The sequence below is a fragment of the Dendropsophus ebraccatus genome, chromosome 11 (assembly GCF_027789765.1).
Source record: "Dendropsophus ebraccatus isolate aDenEbr1 chromosome 11, aDenEbr1.pat, whole genome shotgun sequence".
NCBI classification, from domain to species: domain Eukaryota; kingdom Metazoa; phylum Chordata; class Amphibia; order Anura; family Hylidae; genus Dendropsophus; species Dendropsophus ebraccatus.
This window is the reverse complement of record NC_091464.1, coordinates 16,856,871-16,878,593: the sequence shown is the minus strand read 5'-3', so window position 1 is coordinate 16,878,593 and position 21,723 is coordinate 16,856,871. Positions and strand designations below refer to the sequence as shown.

At 42.7% G+C, this 21,723-nt stretch overlaps 1 protein-coding gene across 1 annotated transcript in view; it reads left to right on the top strand.

Moving 5' to 3' along the window:
• Positions 1-11,890: 11,890 nt before the first annotated feature.
• The window catches only part of MYOG (myogenin), a 42,519-nt gene continuing 32,686 nt past the window's right edge, over positions 11,891-21,723 (top strand). The window contains exon 1 of the mRNA XM_069945404.1: positions 11,891-11,957. Coding sequence (XP_069801505.1) covers positions 11,948-11,957 — 10 coding nt within the window. The 5' untranslated portion in view covers positions 11,891-11,947. The remainder of the gene's footprint in view (positions 11,958-21,723) is intronic.

The following is a 21,723-nucleotide window of genomic DNA, read 5'->3' as shown; positions in this document are numbered from 1 at the left end:
TAGTAAGCACTACAGTGGGGAGACATCACTGAGCTAAGTGCTTCTCCTGGATCATGGTAATACCAGCTAGTACACCGGAGCAAAATACTCTGCTACTTTTTAAAAATATCATACCTTGTGTGGGACATGACATAATAAGTCTCTGGTGTTTCCCTATTCTCTACAGCATCACAAACGTCTAATCTCACATCATCTGCTGAGAAATAATTGAAGCGTTACTGTCATTTTCAGACATGTGTGAAGTTACTGATCACACCTGGTCTCACTCCAGAGACCAGCCACAATCCTGAGATACAGCAGCACGTGTCTCTCCTTGGCTTTCAATTAGATATGATTCGCTTCTTTACAGTCTATGGAGGAAATAAGTCAAATGTTTGCTGGCTGGCGAGTGGAGTGCACTGTCACACACTCCCTCCTGGCTGTATCTCAGGATCACAGTGGGTCTCAGGGGAGAGACCCGGTGTGATCAGAAATGTTTGACATGTCGTATGACAGCAATACTTTAAAAAGATTTTCCCACCTGGGGTGGTTATGCACCATCGTGAGGATGAGACATGAGAGGATTTATATAGACCAGCATTTCACCTACCAGTCTTACATAGTCACGGTTGTTTCAAACAACTTCCCTCCATTTGAAAGCCTAACATTTTTGTATTGTAAATCACTTCATTTACCCTTTACTTCAGAGAAAGGCCCAAAACTCTCGGCCACTAGGTGTCTCACTTCCTAAAACTGTTGTTCACTTTCTGTTGCTAGGGGAATTCTGTCTCTAGCAGCAGAGAAACTAACATAGAACATAGGAAGAGGGATGACTGGTACTTAGCTAAATTGTGCGGGTGCAGTTGAAGCCTGTTTGCCTCCCCCCAGTGTACAAGACCTTCAAAATTGGTTCATTTAAAACACACTCATACTAATATTTGTATCATAATAAACATTAAAATGACTTAATCACATGTAAAAAATGTGCCCAAAAGTCTTTTATACCTAATGGGGGCACATACCATATTTTTCGCTTTATAAGAAGCACCTGACTATAAGAAGCACCACTGGTCTAGACAACTGAAAACAGGAAAAAAAATATTCATGCTAATTAAATTTCCATGGTGGCCCAAGGTAGTGAAGGGGTAAAAGTTTATTGAAATGACAGGGCCACCTTAACACTCTATATGACAGTACATTATATCCACACATACACAGCTCTACTGCATGCACAATACACACCCAGGTCTGCTACATCACAATACACACCCAGCTCTGCTACAGCAAAATACACACTGGGCTCTGCTACAGCAAAATACACACAGAGCTCACCGCATGCACAATGTACACAGCTAGCTCTGCTACATCATACACACCCAGCTCTGCTACATTACAATACACACTCAGCTCTTCTACATCACAATACACACCGAGCTCTGCTACAGCAAAATACACACAAAGCTCAACAGCATGCACAATGTACCCACCTAGCTCTACTACATCATACACACCTAGCTCTGCTACATCACAATACACACCGAGCTCAGCAGCATGCACAATATACCCACCTAGCTCTACTACATCATACACACCTAGCTCTGCTACATCACAATACACACCGAGCTCAGCAGCATGCACAATGTACCCACCTAGCTCTGCTACATCATACACACCTAGCTCTGCTACATCACATTATATTACCCTGAGCTCAGCAGCATGCACAATGTACCCACCTAGCTCTGCTACATCATACACACCTAGCTCTGCTACATGAAAATACATACACACACACAGCTTGGCAACATGCACAATGTACACACAGTTCTGCTACATCTCACACTCAACTTTGCTATATAAACATTCCCACAGTGCTATATCAATCTAAAGACACACAACTTCGCTACATACATACAAACACACACACACACACACACACACACACACACACACACACACAAATTTTAAAGGGTTTGTCCAGAGAAAATCTTTTTCTTTCAAATCAACTATTGTCAGAAAGTTATATAGATTTGTAATTTACTTCTATTAAAAATTCTCAAGTCTTCCCATACTTATTAGTTGCTGTATGTCCTGCAGGAAATCTTTTATTTTCAGTCTGACACAGTGCTCTCTGCTGACATCTCTGGCCGAGACAGGAACTGTCCAGAGCAGGAGAAGTTTTCTATGGGGATTCATAGAAAACAAAGGGGTTTCTACAGTATCTGTAATACACACTTCTCATTATCATGCAAGTCATGAAGTCAATGCACACAAAAGCCGTTGTTCACACAGTGTATTGAACAACACTGTAGTTTTTTTCGAGTGCCAAACAACGTCCTTGTGTGAACATAGCCTTAAAGTGGTTGTGCGTTTTTTTTTTTTTATTAAATCTAGCAGCACATGGCAAAAAAAAAAAGGCAGTGCAGCACTACCCCTTTAAATCTAGTAAAACAAAACATGAGTTACAAAAAAGTAGTGTAAAAATATAAAGAAAAATAAAAAAAAAATATATAAAATAGAAATCGTACCAAATGTATTTATTGTCTCGGTTTGATAACTGAGCATGATACTTTTTTTTTTCTTTTTTTTAAATAATCCTATTCATTCTCTTCTAAGCTCGGATACAGTGTGTGTAGATTACATAATGCTGCACCAAGTTTATTCTAAAAAAATTTAAGTCAAAATCCTTTTGACCATTTGTCCACCTGTGGCTGTCTGTGGGGATCAGAATGCTGCTGCCTGTTGTCACTTTCATTGTGATTGATGGGCACTTGTGCAGGACGTACAAAGGAGACATTGTAGTCCTATGGCAACATGTTGTCATCATTCACAGCTCGGCCTCTTCCAGAGCCTCCAGGCTGTGTCCAAGAGATCAAATACTACTGTACAAGCTACATGAAAAGTATTCTGATATAGAGGGGTTTCTGAAAATGTAAAAAGAATTAAATGTAATAATAATATTAAAAATGAGGATAAACTTCTAGTGCTCACCTCTGGCACCCCCACCACAATTTGCCATTTATAGGTTTTATGCCTAATAACACACACACAATGCCACAATGTTTTTTCTTGTCTGTTTATAATTTTTTTAAATGGCGTCGGTCATTTTGCGGTTTGGCAATGACGGCTGTTGGTACACGATTCTTGTTCAGGTGGACTGATTGCCCTCTGTCTTTTTTTTTTTTTTAAAGTTCATTGAATTTAACAGTAAAAACGGTGAAAGGATGGTGAAAAAAGGAAAAACTTTGTGTAAAAAAGAATGTTTCATTGAAGTTACTGCCGTAATAACGGACGCCTTTTTTTTTTTCCCCCTTAGTGTCAACCTAGCCGTATACACACACACAAACACACACACATACAGACACATACACATACACGGAATCCGGCTATGTTTCTCTAATCCTGGACACCTCCTTTAAGTGTTTACGTTAAACATATTCTTTAGGAATTTTTGGTGCTGCTTTTCCTTATTTTCTTTTTTTCGATTCATGTGATAGAAGACAACAATCAGCCGACATGAACGATGTTGGATGATCGTTGTCTTTCAACATGTTGAAACATCAACGATCTAGATCAGTGCTTCTCAATTCCAGTCCTCAGGCCTCACCAACAGGTCATGTTTTCAGGATTTCCTTAGTATTTAACAGGTGATATCATTATACTCAGTGCATCAGGTATTATCACAGGTATCTTTGTATGGGAAATCCTCAAAACATGACCTGTTGGTGAGGCCCGAGGACTGGAATTGAGAAGCACTGATCTAGATAGCAGTTATTAGCAGCTGCCGCTATCTTCTATGGGCTGCTTGGACAATCTAGCGATCACCCGGGCAGCCCCCCCCCCCCCCTCCCCTGCACTTACCCATTCGCTGTCGGCGCATGTAATAGCGGGGAATGAGGAGCAAGTAAGTACTGACCTGACAGGTCGGTGCTCACTTGCTCTTTCTAATTGCCAGTGTAATAGGGGCTTAAATTGTCGCTGTCATAATTTTTAAAGTCTAAATCAACAGTAGATGTAATATAAAGCAAGTTTGCAATAAACATTCATTATTTTTGTTGTAGTTATCATGCTGTGAAACAAAGCTGAACTTACATGAAATCCAGGTCCAGTCTCCTGGATGCAGCTATATAACAGCTATACTTACTGTATCCAGGTCCAATCTCCTGGATGCAGCTATATAACAGCTATACTTACTTGTATCCAGGTCCAGTCTCCTGAAGGTTGCTATATAACAGCTGTACTTATTGTATCCAGGTCCAGTCTCCTGAAGGCAGCTATATAACAACTATACTTACTGTATCCAGGTCCAGTCTCCTGAAGGCTGCTATATAACAGTTATACTTAGTGTATCCAGGTCCAGTCTCCTGAAGGCTGCTATATAACAGCTATTCTTACTGTATCTAGGTTCAGTCTCCTGAAGGCAGCTATATAACAGCTATACTTACTGTATCCAGGTCCAGTCTCCTGAAGGCAGCTATATAACAGCTATACTTACTGTATCCAGGTCCAGTCTCCTGAAGGCAGCTATATAACAGCTATTCTTACTGTATCCAGTTCCAGTCTCCTGAAGGTAGCTATAAAACAGCTATACTTACTGTATCCAGGTCCAGTCTCCTAAAGGCTGCTATATAACAGCTATACTTACTGTATCCAGGTCCAGTCTCCTAAGGCAGCTATATAACAGCTATAATTACTGTATCCAGGTCCAGTGTCCTGAAGGCAGCTATATAACAGCTATACTTACTGTATCCAGGTCCAGTCTCCTGAAGGCTACTATATAACAGCTATACTTACTGTATCCAGTCTCCTGAAGGCAGCTATATAACAGCTATACTTACTGTATCCAGGTCCAGACTCCTGAAGGCTACTATATAACAGCTATACTTACTGTATCCAGGTCCAGTCTTCTGAAGGCAGCTGTATAACAGCTATACTTACTTGTATCCAGGTCCAGTCTCCTGAAGGCTGCTATATGACAGCTATACTTACTGTATCCAGGTCCAGTCTCCTGAAGGCAGCTATATAACAGCTATACTTACTGTATTCAGGTCCAGTCTCCTGAAGGCAGCTATATAACAGCTATACTTACTGTATCCAGGTCCAGTCTCCTGAAGGCAGCTATATAACAGCTATACTTACTGTATCCAGGTCCAGTCTCCTGTAAGCAGCTATATAACAGCTGTACTTACTGTATCCAGGTCCAGTCTCCTGAATCACGGTTCAGTGTGTCCATCAATCACATGACTGCCTTCTCTCTGTGAGCGCTCAGATGGCCTGGGATACACAAGACTTCCTGTTTTCTGACTGTTTCCTCTTTTTGGAGAAAAAACTGTCAGAAAAAAGGAAGTGCTGTGTTTTCAATGATAACTAAAAAAAAAATAATGAATGTATATAGCAAATTTGTTTCATATCACATCTACTGTTGACTGTTGAATTAGATTTTCAAAGTTATAACGACAGTGACACTTTAAGTCTGCACTTCCTGTTCTGTAGAGATCACATTCTCTTTATCAATACAGGCAGGATTACAGTGAGTGGTGTATGGGGCTGTATTAGGGATATTTTTTTCCTGCGGTGATACGTTATTTTATTGGTAATATTTTGGTTTAGATAAGACTTTTTGATCAGTTTTCATTCATTTTGTTTATGATTTTAATTTGTTTTCCATTTATGCCATTTACTAGAGATGAGCGAACTTACAGTAACAGTTCGAGGTCACGTACAGCCTACGTCTGTATCCATGTTTTCCAGGCAGCTGCCACCTCTGTCCATGTCAGGAACTGTCCAGAGCAGGAGAAAATCCCCATAGAAAACCTCTCCTACTCTCCAGACTGGGAAGAATATTCCACTTCCTGCAGGACATACAGCAGCTGATGAGTACTGGAAGACTGGAGTTTTTTTTTTTTTTATATTCACTCACAAACAGCTGAAAGAACAGCCCAGCTAGCAGTCAGGGGGATTGGTACTTCAGCTCGGATACGACAGATAGGGATTATAGGCTATTCTATCATCAGATGCCAGGAACCAGCATGTGGTGTAACCAGTGAATAAATGACTGGGAGGACTGGGGACGAGCCAGCTGTTGTGGTCTATGTGATTGTAAAAACATAAATGATCCACAGTCCCTGGCACCTGGTTAAGACACATAGGAAATGGTTGGGTATACCTACTCTGCTGACTACTGGCTGCTGCCCATCGCTAGTACATTCAGAGACCGGCTAAGGGTGCGTTTCCTATGTTTAGAATGGAAAAAAATATGTTTGGAGGAGGATGGGATGGAGGAGGATGGGACGGAAGAACAACATCATATTAGCATTCTCATAGAGAAATCAATCAGATATCTTATTTATTCTATGTAAATCACCATACAAAAGACAAGCAGAATGATGCAGCATTTCAGAGGTCACTAAGCCTTGGTTACCAGAGCGGAGATCATAGAACAGTTGTGGTGTCCCACCACGGGTGTTGCTATTGGCTACACCCTTCGCAAAAGCCTGTACTTATAAGTGTAAGTGGTAATGCAGCAGTACCAAAGTTTTACCACTAGATGTCATTTTTACAAGTATTTATGTCCAGATATTGCACAGCTGTAGGAACTAAAGAATTATTGTTTTCTTATGTACCACATGGATCCGTACACCAATGAGAGCTCAGCGGCATGGCGGTCACCACACAATGAAACAACAAAAGTAACCTGGCATATCTGGGTACCTGGACGTCTCCACCAACTGATACATTTGGCAAATTTGGTTGATCCACATCTCAAAGGAAGACTATTATCATATTCATGCTGCCTGAATCATAAGCCATCGGGGTGATCCTTGCCCACTTCTCGCTGCCCCGCCTGCCTTGATTGATAGAACTTATCCTGCCCCCTAACACAGGGAGAAATCTATTCATCAAGGTTATTAGGCAAAGAAGAAGCCACCAGGGACACTGACATGACCAGGGACAGGGCCAGCTTCAGCACACGGCTTACCCAGGCAGGTGCCAAGGCCCACAGGGGCCCATGGAGGGAGAGGGGCCTGGTGTTCTAATGTTCAGCCTGATCATTGTAGTGCAGGTTGAGTGGGATGAACATCAGAAGACACAGGAGACAAAGCAGGACCTTCACAGACAGAGTAAGGGTGAAGGACCTGATCACATGACCCAAAGGTCCTCAACCTTACAGTGTGGAGAGCAGCCTGACAGAGAGGAAGAAAACGGAGCTGTAAGTGCTGTGTGTCAGTCAGTCAGTCAGTGTGTGTCACTCAGTCAGTGCCCGTGTCAATAATGTGTGTTTGTGTATGTTAGTGGTGTCTCAAGTGACAGTGTGGATGATGGGTACATAGTCAATGGATGATGGGCCCGCTGAGGCTCTGTCACTCAGGGACCAGGCACCAGGGACTGCTCTAGTTCTAGGGACTAGGGACCACACTAGGAAAGAGGAAGCCACCAGAGATCGCTCACATGACGGTAGTTTTATAGGGAACCTGTGAGGAAGCATGAAATAGGTACAGTCTCCCTTAAAGGGGCACTGTCATGAAATCCACTGCGCATGTGTACAGCTGCTGAGTAGCAGAGAATCCTGGGGGTGCTCGTATTATATGGTCAGCTCTCCTGTCACACACCTCTATAAGGACACAGTGACATTATACTGACTGAATTGTTACATAACGAGTGTTGTCTCCTGGTAAGCTGCAGAGCTGATAATAGAATTAGTAAAAGGTAATAATATAATAAGTCTAAGGTAATTGCCCTCAGCTGATATACAACATGCATAATGGACAGCTGTCTTTCCTTGTGTGAGCGGTAAAGGACAGGGACTTCCTGTGTTTGGTCTATTTTTTTTTCGGAACAGAGAAAGACCAAGTATGAGAATGGAGGGAGCAAGGACCGCAGTTTGGCCGAATGTATAACACTGATTTAAACATAGAAAAGTAAAAAAAGAAACTAAATAAATAAACTGTGTGATCACAACCCCTGTTGATTTCTTGCGAATTTTTTGCGACAGGTAAACTTTAATATAACCATTTACCAGAGAAAAAATAGTCTTAAAAGTATCTAGAAACTGGACTTTGACTATAGGCAGGTGGCACCATTTTGCTTCATTGATAGGTTTCTTCATATACACAAATAATTTCATGTCTTCATAAAATAATAATCTCATATCTTTTCCTATTCCTGTAATAACACCATGTGGGCCCTGTCAGCCCACGGGAAGGGGGAAAACAAGAAAACAATTCTATGGATTCTGCAACAAAAACACTTTTCGAATAAAGAAACCTTTTGGTTTCTTGTGTTAAATTGTCAGACGTAATTACGGGTAAGTCAAGTATCTGAAGAACATGAGAGTGATGCGTGAAAACAAAACCTGCTGTGCTTGTGAAATAAGAACAGTATACATGCAGTTTCGGAGCATATAATGTGTATACAAAAGAACTACGTACCGTATAGGCAGCCAAGGCAGCTACTATGGGATCCCCGGAAAGAAGCGGCCCATCACAGGTTCATGCAGAATTATAATAGCGGATAATAACCTGCACAGGAATATGGTCTCCAATAGTGGGGAATGTACTATGGGATAATGGGATGGGACTTGAGGACCTGTCGATATAAAATACTAGAAAATGTACCCGGCGCTGCCCGGGTATAAAGTGTCGGTGTGTTAATTAGATTTGCTCCAAGAGTGCTCAGGAGGCCAATCTATACCCTTGTTTTTTTTGTTTAAGGGGAAATCGCCAGGAGCCTTATATACCCCTATATACCTGACAGTTCTGCACTGTTTATGTAAATTGTAGCTTATTGGTTATATACAACATTGGTAGAGTAATACTGAGCCTGGTTATATACAACATTGGTAGAGTTATACTGAGCCTGGTTATATACAACATTGGCAGTGTTATACAGAGCCTGGTTATATACAACATTGGCAGTGTTATACAGAGCTTGGTTATATACAACATTGGCAGTGTTATATACAGCCTGGTTATATACAACATTGGCAGTGTTATATACAGCCTGGTTATATACAACATTGGCAGTTTTATATACAGCCTGGTTATGTACAACATTGGCAGTGTTATTGGCAGGTACATAGACATAAAGATTTTTACCTGATACAACTCTGGAGCAGCAGCATACAATTGTCCATGCGGAAAACATGCAGAATACAGATTTATGCCACCACCTGCAGTGATCAGGCTTGGGCCTTGTTTATTGCCATTGCAAATGATGCTTAACAGGAAACTGCAATCATCTAAAAGGTATTGTTTCATCTGAGTTAATCAGTGGAATTAGTGTATACCTGTAGTGTATAGTTGGGGGGGGGGCTATATACCTGCAGTGTATAGTTGGTGGAGGACCTGTATACCTGAAGTATATAGTTTGTAAAAGTGCTGTATACCTGTAGTTTATAGTTTGAGGGTCGTGGATACCTGTAGTTTACAGTTTGGGGAACTGTATACCTGTAGTGTAGAGTTTTGAGGTCCTGTATACCTGTATTGTATAGTTGTGCGGTCCTGTGTACCTTTAGTGTATAGTTTGGGGGTCCTGTATACCTGTAGTATATAGTATGTAGTATATAGTTGGTAAAGGTGCTGTATACCTGTATACATGTAGTGTATTTTGGGGGGGTCCTGTATATCTGCAGTGTAAAGTTGGGGGGGCTGTAAACCTGTACTGTATAGTTTGAGGTCCTGTATACCTATAGTATATAGTTGGTGGAGGATCTGTATACCTGTAGTGTATAGTTTGAGGGTCCTGTATACCTGTAAAATATAGTTGCTGGAGGTCCTGTATACCTGAAGTGTATAGTTTGGGGGTTCTGTATACCTGTAGAATAGAGTTGGTGGAGGTGCTGTATACCTGTAGTATGTAGTTGGTGGAGGTCCTGTATACCTGTAGTGTATAGTTTTGGAGTACTGTATACCTGTAGTATATAGTTTGGGGGTCCTGTAAACCTGTAGTATAGAGTTGGTGGAGGTCCTGTATACCTGTAGTATATAGTTGGTGGAGGTCCTGTATACCTGTAGTGTATAGTTTGGGGGCCTGTATACCTGTAGTATATAGTTAGTGGAGGTGCTGTATACCTGTAGTGTAGAGTTTTGGGGTCCTGTATACCTGTAGTGTATAGTTTTGGGGCCCTGTATACCTGTAGTATATAGTTGGTGGAGGTCCTCTATACCTGTAGTGTTCTGTATACTCATACCTCCCAAGTGTTCCTCTTTTGGAGGGACAGTCCCTACTTTTGACCCAGGTCCCTCTGTCCCTCTTTGTCCATTACATGTCCCTCGTTTTGACCTAGGAATTAGATTTGCATTAATAAACCTTCAATGTTGCTCTAGTAAGTGTCTGGTTTTATATTGCATATTATTCTATCATATGGTGCAAGCTGGATCCTAAAAATTGTTATACATGAATCATGTGACATTATGGCCGCTGTCACACATGCAGACTCATTGAGTTCTATGGCCCCATACACACATCTGTAGGTGTTTCTGATCCATTTGGGGACATGATTCATGCTACAACAAAACAATGAAGCCATTGTGCGTCTGTGTCACCTATATAACAGGGGGTCCCTGCAAATGCCGACAGTAACTGAAACACATTTGTAATTCTGTAATTACAGACAGTGTTCCTGATGTGTGAATGGGACCTAAGGATGCAGTCACACATACTAGATCTGCTGCAGATTTGCAGATATCGATGTAACCAAATGCATCAATCTGCTGCAGATCCTGTATGTGTAAATGTATCCTTAAATTAACCCTTAGAGGAGCCGGCCAATTTCAATTTTTGGTCCTTTTAAGGCCATAGCACTTGCATTTTTCCCCCTAGAAACCCACATGAGCCCTTATTTTTTTGCGTCACTAATTGTACTTTGCAATGACAGGCTGAATTTTTGCATAAAGTACACTGCAAAACCAGAAACAAATTCAAAGTGTGGTGAAATTGGGGGTTTTTCATTTTTATGCCGTTCACCCTGGGGTAAAAGTGACCTGTTATATATGTTCCTCAAGTCGTTACGATTACAACAATATGTAACATGTATAACTTTTATTGTATCTGATGGCCTGTAAAAAATTCAAACCATTGTTAACAAATATATGTTCCTAAAAACCACTCCGTTCCCAGGCTTATAGCGCTTTTATCCTTTGGTCTATGGGGCTGTGTCAGGTGTACTTTCTATCAGTACCTTGATTGCGCAAATGTGACTTTTTGATCGTCTTTTATTAAAATTTTTCTGGATTTGATGCAACCACAAATGCGCAATTTTTGGGCGCTTACGCCATTTTCCCTGCGAGATCGGGAATGGGATAGATTAATAGTTCGGGGGATTACGCACCCGGCGATACCAAACATGTTGTTTATTTATTTATTTGTTTATTTTTATTTATAACATGGGAAAAGGGTGGTGATTCTGACTTTTATTAGGGGAGGGGGCTTTTTACTAATAAGAACACTTTTATTTGTACTTTTATACTTATACTAGAAGCCCCCCTGGGGTTAGGGTTATTCCCCCTGGGGTTAGGGTTATTCCCCCTGGGGTTAGGGTTATTCCCCCTGGGGGACTTCTAGTATAAGTGCTCTGATCTCTCATTGAGATCTGTGCTGCATCTGTGCAGCCGGAAGCAATCGAGTGCTGAGCCGGAATCAGCGCCATTGAGGCGCTGACCCCGGACGGGGTAAGATGTGTGGATCGCGATCCACCCCACTAGACACCAGGGATCGGCTGCATCAAGTAATTGGATGCATCTGTCAACTTTGACAGCTGCATCTGATTACTCTATTAGCGGGCAAGGCGATAGGACCGTGCCCGCTAATAGCCGCGGTCCCAGGCTACGAGCGGCACCCAGGACCGCGGGGGTTCAGAGCGTGGCCACCGCGCGGCCCCGCTCTGAACGCGTGGAGGCGGCCCTGGTTAAAAAGAAATGCCTGTAAATTTTTCCAAGCATGAACCACAACTGTCCATCTTTGGCCATCTAAAATGTTGGGAGGTATGTATACCTGTAGTGTATAGTTTTGGGCTCCTGTATACCTGTAGTTTCCTGCATTCCTTTACTGTATAGTTGGAGTAGGGGGTCTACCAGTTATTTCTGTAGATGTTGTGAGGCAGCCGCCCTAGTAACCACAGCTCCCTGTGAAAATGAAAGTAGTAATCCTATTGGTTGCTAAGGCCTCCAACTGCCATTTCCTCTAGGAAGCTGCAGCTAATTATATCACCTGTGTGTGCAGTGTGGAGATTTTCCCATTCATTTCTATGGGGCACCGCTCTTCCCCCTCCCCCTCCCCTCCCCTCCCCTCCTGTACATCTGGCGGGGACTGGACCTTCGCTCTAACCTTCCCGGGCACCCAATGTATCTGTGGGCCAAATTTGTGATCAAACAGTTCAGGCTTTAGAAGTCTATGCGGGACAGACAGACAGACTTTCATTTTCATGATATAGATCACCTAGAAGTAGTCTAATTTTATCTTTGTTCTGGAGCACCTATATTCCCTATATACTGCATGCCAGCGGTTGGCCTCCAATGGTGGTTTACTGGTTAGTTGGTTAATGCAAGTCATACTAAGGGTCTTATTACACAGGCCAATGGCGGCCTGATCAATATTGTAAACAAGCGCCCATCTTTTTACTGGGCCTATTACATGGCCTGATAATCCTATAGCAAGGGCTGCACGGTACTCGTTAGTGATGTCCAAGCAGCCCTTGCCCAAACGGTAAATACAGTACTTCACCTGTCGTCAGCCGTTGGCTACGCATCGCTATTGCACGTAGCGATGCCTAGTTGGCAGGCAATGATTTTAGGTCTGGGCCTAAGAAACGATTATCTGATGATTGTTTCATCAGCTGATCATTGTCTCTATTACACTGAGTGGTAATTGGCCAAATCGGGCTGATTCGCCGGGGGCCCTAAGTCTATCTTCCCACAACGAAGCGAATTGACGGCCCGACTCTCAGTGAATTTTTATTCACCTGATTAACTTTGCTCATCTCTACCCCTGATAGTGATCATGAACATTATTCAGGGCCGCCTATCCCCGTAATATTCCCAAACTGGGCACATAGCCAAATGCTGTTGCATATCAATCATCATTGTAAAATGTCTGTATTGTAGATTGATTTTTCTCTTTATACCATCAATAATCTTTTTTTTTACTCTCCACTTAAAACATTATTCTTGGGCCAAATGAATTCTAATGTTACATCTTGGTCCCAGAATAGTTTGTTCCAGAACACAAGGTGCGGAGCTCAGGATCCCGGCCGGCATCATTGTCAATTAAATGCATTCTGCAACCGATCCAATACTTTGTTCTTCCTCTAACAAGGAAACCACAGAATGCAATTTATAAGTGTTAGCGTAAGGAAAGAACGGCTAATCTAAACACACAAGGCTATACATAACGTAGAGAAGAAAGAGTAGGTCAGCAGACTTGTGAGTATCTCATCCATCTTGAGGAATCCCTGGATTCTGGAGTATTAGTATAAGAACAGACGCCCCAGTTCAGACCCTACAAGCTAAATACGCTCTTCATAAGGCCGAGTTTTATATAAATATCTTCAAATCTGGATTATGCCTAGATAAATCTGATTTCCAACACTTTCATACCAACAAGAAAGGCCTGAGACCATTTTATCATACATACAGTCTCTATTCCACATTTTTTAAGTCCCACCCCTATAAATTGTAGAAAAAAATATATTTTACCCCCCATCAACTATCTAGAATGTTCCCAGGTACATTAACCCCTTCCCGTTAGTAACATGTATATATAAAAAAGAAATTGTGGCACTCACCCCAAAATGCAGTTTAAAAAGCCTTTATTGCAGAGCGGCTCAGTGAAGACGCTGATAAGTGACAGGGCTACAGCCGTTTCACGCGCATGCGCAGAGAGCCCCTGAGGGCCCTGAGGAAGCGCGCTGCGCATGTGCGTGAAACGGCTGTAGCCCAGTCACTTTTCAGCGTCTTCACCGAGCCACTCTGCAATAAAGGCTTTTTAAACTGCATTTTAGGGTGAGGGCCACAATTTATTTTTTGCAATTATTACGGACACTTGTACTGGTTGTTGAGCAACACCCCCCGGCAGTACGGAGGTCATCCTATAGCGGTTGATGTGGACACTGGTTGCCAAATTAAGTGGTGCCGGGAGTTGTTTTCCTCTTGATTGGACATGAACATGTATATATACGTTCCTACTGCACATACTGTACCCTGTGCAGTAGGAACGTACATGTACGTTCAGAGGCGGATTATAATCCAGGCTCCAGGGGGTCCAGGGAGATTGCCCCCATTATAATTACGTAGCTGCTGCCCGCCGGACTGCCCTGGTGTGTGTGGCTACTTGCTCTGCCGCAGCCACCGCTATTTTGCTCTTATCGGGTGCACTGAGGCTACGTACGGCCTCAGCGCACCACCACTCATAGATGCACCATCCTGGCCCGCCCACATGTCCATCACCGCCGGCCCTGCGCTCTCCCCCTGGGTTCCCGCTCGAGTGACGCAGGCCAGTCACTCGCTGAAGAAGCATAGGAGGCGGACAGACGTCTGCTGCAAGACAGGCTTAGCCAACCATGTGGTAAACAGGGGGGACATGTGGAAAACGGGGTGCCTGGGAGGGGAACATGTGTGTGGAGAACAGGGGGAGGGGGGCCATGTGTGTGGAAAACAGGGGGAGGGGGGACATGTGTGTGGAAAACAGGGGGAGGGGGGACATGCTACAGAGGGGGGTATATGTGCATAGAGCCTGCTCTCAGGCGGGCTCTATGCATAGATAGCATACAGTAGATCAGTACATGCAATCTAATGATTGCATTTTTAAAGTGAAACAAAGTGTGAAAAAAAGGTGTAATAAAAAAGTTTTTAAAAGTATAAAAAAAACCTTATAAACCCCCGTTCCAAATAAAAGTTTAAATTGCCCATTATAAAAATAAAAATAATAAATAATAATTATAAATAATAATAAATTATAATATAATAATAAATAATAAAAAGCGCTCATTGCGCAAAAAAAAGACACCCAAACCAGCCCTGTAGGTAAAAAAAATAAAAGCGCTATGGCTAATGATGAGCGAATAGTGAAATATTCGATATTCGTACGAATATCTCCCGAATATTTGATCGAATATTTGATCCCATTAAAGTCAATGGGAACAAGTATTCGATTATTGAAAAACATCTATTCGACCACTTGGAGGTAGAAACGGGAAGCTGGGGGATTTGAACGCTTATCAAATATTTTTCGAATATTCTGCGAACTATTCGATAATATTCGATAGATCGAATACCTTACTATTCGAGCGAATATCTATTTAATCGAACAGTATTTGCTCATCACTAGCTATGGCTCTTAGAAGGCGGGGAGGAACATTGCATTAATTTGACCCGGACATCTAGGCATCAGGGGGCTCGGTCTTGAAGGGGTTAAACAGGTGTTGGAGAGGTTGCAGAGAAAAAGGGTCTTTATTCCATATCTTATGGTCATATCCTATGCTGCAACCATATTGGCAGGTATACAGATCCCTTGTAGAAGAAGTCATTCTCTCCCATATGGAGTGGTCTCCACAATTGGTTCTATTCCTTGGTGTAGACCAAATACCTCTGAAACCCAGGGCACTCTTATGTCAACTATTTATCATAGGGAAATTGGCTGTTACCAAACACTGGAAATCACATTTATTACCCCCACTATACGAATTAATATAAATATTAATTAATAAATATGGTCAACACCACTTATGTTTATGAACAAACCATAGCTAGAGCTTTAGGCAATAAATGGTCTCTATGGGCCTCGTCTACTTACTGTTCCATTCCATTATAGAGGAGTGGTGGGCCTCGGGCCAGAAACATGCCATATATATTCTTAGATTGGCAGTCGACACTATGCACATGTTGCCTATATTACGAGCATGGCTGGCTCTTCATCGGCACATATAATATTGCTTGGTGTTGACTGTTCACATATTCCTAATAAATCTTAGCAAGTTGTCAGGAGCCGGACATCTTCCAGCATTGCCCCTTGCCGAAGGCGTCCCTGGCAACTGGCCCAGCTGGGTGCGGGGATCGCGCCAATGGCGTCTCTAGCTATCAGACGGCCAGGTTGCTAGGGGCGCTCTGGCGTCTTGGTTTCTAGCCACAACTTCACCGCCTCCGGCCGAGCGGCACATGTGTGAGACATTGTCAATCACTGACTGGCGTCTTACACTGCCAGTCAGCCTATGGTTTTGGTCTGGGATTGGGACTCCAGGCCCCATAAATATCCTACCATGTCTACCCGCAATAGAGCCTCATACCGTGAGTTTCCTCTTAACCTAGCAATTGTTCCTGACTTGTATTCCTGGTTCCCTGACTTTCTGGCTTTTGACTGTTTGACAACCCCCTTGGATTACGTTTTTGTACTGCACAGACCGCTAGTTGTCGATCCGGACCTCTGACCTTGTTTATTTGTGTTTGTTTGTCTTGTCTGTGTTCAGTGTCACACATGCATAGGGCTCGGGACTGTCAACCACTTCTCAGCTACCGCCTAGGGCAGTCAAGGCAATTAGGCAGGGACAGCGGGGCGGGTATCAGTGGCAGGGCACCACCTGTCCAGTTTTGTCCAGTTCCCTATTCCTAACACAGGTAGACTTCCTGTTAACAGCGATTCAAAAGCGAGAATTTTGTTTGTTTTTTGCCGGTTCGTTTTACTCCTACTGTTGTGGTTGACTGAGATATACCATGTTTTGCTGATACCATTACAACTATTAATCCCTCTATACTGATTATTTGCACGTTCTGCCTGTTGTATTGGATGGATTACCTGTCTATTTACGAAAAAAATTAATAAAATATATTGAAGCAGAAAAGACTCCCCAGCACCTAAACACCTGAAACGGGACCCAAAAAATTGGTGGTCTCCTATGTGATAAAATAAAGGATAAATGTTTTTAGGAGCTGGAGAGTCTTGACTCCTCTTTTCCTATACAGAACATAGATAAACCCTATAAATATATGAGTTTTGTTGGTTACTTACCGGAAGCGGATCCCATGTTACACTGTGTCGGTTTCCCTTTTATTCCACCATCAATTATTCATGAAGTGAAGTGCATGTATTTGGAGAAAACATTTCTGCACTGCCGTGGTAGCGGATGTAATGCTAGAACTCGCAGCTTTCCCTTGGCGTAGGTTCAACACATTTTAAAGGACTTAATATTTGTGACCGGAATGTATTGTGTAGAGAAAGCGGAATTAGTCTGCCCAGCCTGTGCGATCGGATTCTTTCCACTAACCAAACCCTTGCTCGGTATTTCGTCAAATGCCCTTCAATAGTTTTACAAATTCTTGCTATTAAAGATATTCGGAAAGGACTATATTAAAAGGGCCGAACCCTCATAGTTGGCCTTTTCACTTTCTGACCACGTCACAGTATTAGGTCAGCTGGGATCTATGTGGACTATTTCTACTATGTCTATAAATGATTGTGGTATTTCTTTTTGGACCATTGCTATAATTCTTTTGCTGCTTGAGGTTGTGCCGCACCAGCATTGCTGGATCCTATATTTTTCCGTTAAATGTTATTTTGTGAATTTTTTTTTTATTTCTATTTATTAAGCAATGACACAGATCCTTCCATGCGTACATCTCAGAAGCCCATCGACATAGAATATTTGGCCAATAGACTCCTCTCATCAGTTAAAGGGGTGCTCCAGAGGAAATTTTTATTTTCCAATCAGATTTGTAAATTACTTCTATTTAAAAAAAAATTAATTTAAGTCTTTCAGTACTTATCAGCTGCTGTATGACCTGCAGAAAGTGGTATATTCTTTCCAGTTTGACACAGTGCTCTCTGCTGCCACCTCTGTCCATGTCAGGAACTGTCCAGAGAAGTAGCAAATCCCTACAGAAAACCTCTCCTGCTCTGGACAGTTCCTGACATGAACAGAGGTGGCAGCAGAGAGCACTCTGTCAGACTGGAGAGAATACATCACTTCCTGCAGGGCATACAGCAGCTGATAAGTACTCAAATTATTGATTTATATATATTAAGGAATATATGCCACTTCACTTTTTGAATTAATTCCTGGCTTTGGCTTCAAAAATGCATAAAAAAAACTGAACACATTGGAACACATTCTTATAAGTAATCGATAATGTTCTTTTTATTTAATAGTATAATATGTCTCTATTGCCAGATGTTAGCATAGGTAGCAGCCAACTTGTTCATTGTTCTGCCAAGAGAAAGACACAACCAAGGCGGACACGTGCCACTGTGATAGGCAGCCATGGACTTCTACACTGATGCGTTTCTCTCTCAGTGCCTCCATTTTATGGCTCTTAACTGGTGGTTATGGTTATGGCGGCCTCTATGTACAGCAACAGCATGTCAGTCTCCTTTGACTGCTTATCGGCCTATAAAAAGGTGTCTCATTACCAAGATGCCATACAAGAAACATCTCATGATGGGTAAAACCAGTCCGCTGTCTCAAGACCTTCGCAAACTTGTTGCAAAACATACTGATGGCATTGGTTACAGAAGAATTTCTAAATTAAAGAAGGTTCCAATGAGCACTGTTGGGTCCATAACTCTGAATCGGAAGGAACATAATTTCAACATAAACCAGGAGTGAAAGGAATTATCAGAAGAGCTGTGCAAGAGTCAAGGGCCACCTGCGGAGAGCTACAGAAAGACCTGGAACCAGCAGGTACGATAGTTTCAGAGAAAATGACAAGTAACGCACTCAACCCCCATGACCTGTATGGACGATCACCAAACAAGACTCCATTGCTGGACAAAAAAACACAATCAAGAACATTTGAAGTTTGCTCAACAACATTTAGACAAGCCTGAGAAATACTGGGAGAATATAGTCTGGTCAGATGTAGAGATGATCGAACATCGCTGATGTTCAGGTTCGTACAAACCCGAACCATCGGCATTTGACTCCCGATGCCTTCCCATTCCGTGGGGAAGGTGGAGACTAACCGAGTACCGCCTCGAAAATAGGGATACAACCTAGGTAATAGGCTGTATCCCCGTTTTCCAGGTGGTACTCGGGCTATCTCCACCTTTCCCATGGAACGGGAAGGCAGTGGGAGTCAAATGCCGATGGTTCGGGTTCATACAAACCTGAACCTCAGCCCTGTTCAATCATCTCTAGTCAGATGAGGCCAAAATGGAACTCTCTGGTTGCCGTAATACACACCATGCGCACTGAAGGTGACTGAAAACACCAAGAGTGAAGTTTGGAGATGGGGACATCATAGTGTGGGGCTATTATTTAGCGTACGGCACTGGCAAACCTCTTGTAATTGAAGGAAAGATGAAAGGACAGATGTGCATGAGACATTCCTGATAATATCTGCTGCCATCCAGGACGGTGAAGATGAAACCTCGACGGACATTTCAGCAAGACAACAATCCCAAACACACAGACAAGGCAAAGCTCAACTGGTTTCAGAGAAAGATAATAAAGCTGCTAGAATGGCCGAGCTGACCACCAGACCAAAGGAAAATCTATGAAATGAACTGAAGCTCAGAATTCATAAAAGGAGCCACCAAACCTGCAGGATTTGTAGATTGTTCGTGCTGAAGAATGGGCAAAAATCCCACCTGACCAATGCCGGCCATCTCCATACAGTAGACGTCATCACTAACAAAGGCTTTTATAGAAAGTATCAAATATATTTCAGTAAGTGTCTTCAATATTTTTCCCCTGTGTTATTTCTCATTATTATACATAACTTAAAGGAGAAGTCCAGCCATAACCATTTTTTTTTAACAAGTGTCGGGGAAGATAAAAAAAATAATGTGCGCTTACCTCCCCCGGCTCCAGCGCTGGTGGCCACCTACCACCACTCTGGTTTCCGGGTTCCTGGCTGCTTTCTGGTCTAACCGGGGAAACAGGTCATGACATGTGAGGTCTGCTCAACCTGTCTGTGGCCGTGGCGGCCCCTCACTACAGCCACCGACTGGCTGAGTGGACCTCACACGCCACGACCCGGGAACCTGGGGGGATCTGGGGACCGGTGTGGTGCTATGTAGGCACCAGCAATGGAGCGGGGGAAGTAAGGGCATGTCATTTCTTTCTTCCCCCTCCCAAGGGGGTCTGGCCGGACTCCTCCTTTAAGATATGCTTTGGTTTCTCTCCCTGTGTGTTTCATGTCAATGGCGCCTTATAAAATATATTTACTTAGAAAATTGTTGACGTATTTAATACTTGTACATGTTTCTGTGGTATCATATGTGCTGCGTTCTCTTCTTCTCTTCCTGAACACTTTGGAGACCACATCCAGCTGGATACAGTTTGCTCACTCAGTGACTCCGGCAGATTAACTATCTCTTAGTCACTTGAAAACCGCTGCTGATTGATCCCAGTGAAAGTCGCTCCTTCCTGCCGGCAATAAATGAGAAGTGTTTGTATTATTTGTCCTAGCCTGATGTATACCTGCTGTCATTGTGTACATGGAGACATCGAGGCAGCGAGCACTGATCTCAGTGACAGCCATATATTTCTTCCCTATGGAACACGACATAAATAAACCAACAGGCTGTCTATATGAACCATATTTCTCACCTTTTCTCTGCTCTTATTTCATACATTAGCTCCATTAGTTGGAGAAGATTACAAGATACCAGCTGATCCTTCCTTCAGTGAGGCCGGATTCACACTGCATTTTTGAAATTTGCTTTTATGACTCATTTTTTGCAAGTTTTTGTGTAAGCTTAAAAAAGGAAGAGTTTTGAACTGTTCTTTTTTTATATAATGGAAGTCAATGGAATAACGGATCAAAAGGGATGAAAACAAATGCATCTGTTTTTTTCATCTGTTTTTTGCATAAAACGGATAGAGAAAAAAACCCCATAGCCTAACAGTTATTTTTTTTGCAGTGGTGGAGTCCCCTGCTAGATGTAAATACTGTAGGTGATAAATACTGGTGATAAATATTTAAAGGGAAAACCCTTTAAATATACATTGGTTCTGAAGGATACCAAACAGAATGATAAAAACAGTTTTTCACTTTTAGGCTATGTTCACACACTGTAAGAGACTGACCGTTCCGTGACCCGATCTCTGAAAAGATCATCCTGGCCGGTATTGCAGTACCGGCCGGATGATCTGTAGGGCCGCAGAGTTCTGATGCGGGCGCATCCGTGCGCACCCACATCAGGACTCCACACTGCACACTATGGAGCAAGCGGCCGGAGCTGCACGCTCCATAGTGCGCACTGACATAGTTTTCTGTGGCCGCTATTCACTGAATAGCGGCCGCAGAAACCTAAACTGACATATCAGTTTTCTACGGCGCCACAAGAGATCCCCGCTGGAGCGTATACTATGTGTTGTTGTTGTTGCAACAATGGGCGTACTTTTACAAAAATATACGTTGTGTAAACATGGCCTTAGGGTACATAGTTATATAGTTAATACGGTTGAAAAAAGACACATGTCCATCAAGTTCAACCAAGGAGGGGACGGATACAGGGAAGGGGGAGGGGTGATAGGTTCTATACATATGCATTTATATTATTTTGCTCTAAGCCGATTTTGAAGCCCTCTACTGTTTTTGCTGTGACCAGATCCTGTGGTAGACTGTTCCACAGATTCACAGTTCTCATGGTAAAGAAGACTTGTCGCCTCCGAAGATTGAACCTTTTTTTCTCCAGGCGGAGACAGTGCCCTCTTGTTTCTCCAGGCGGAGGCAGCGCCCTCTTGTCCTTTGAGGGGGTTTTACCTGGAACATCTTTTCCCCATATTTCTTGTAGGGGCCATTTATATATTTAAAT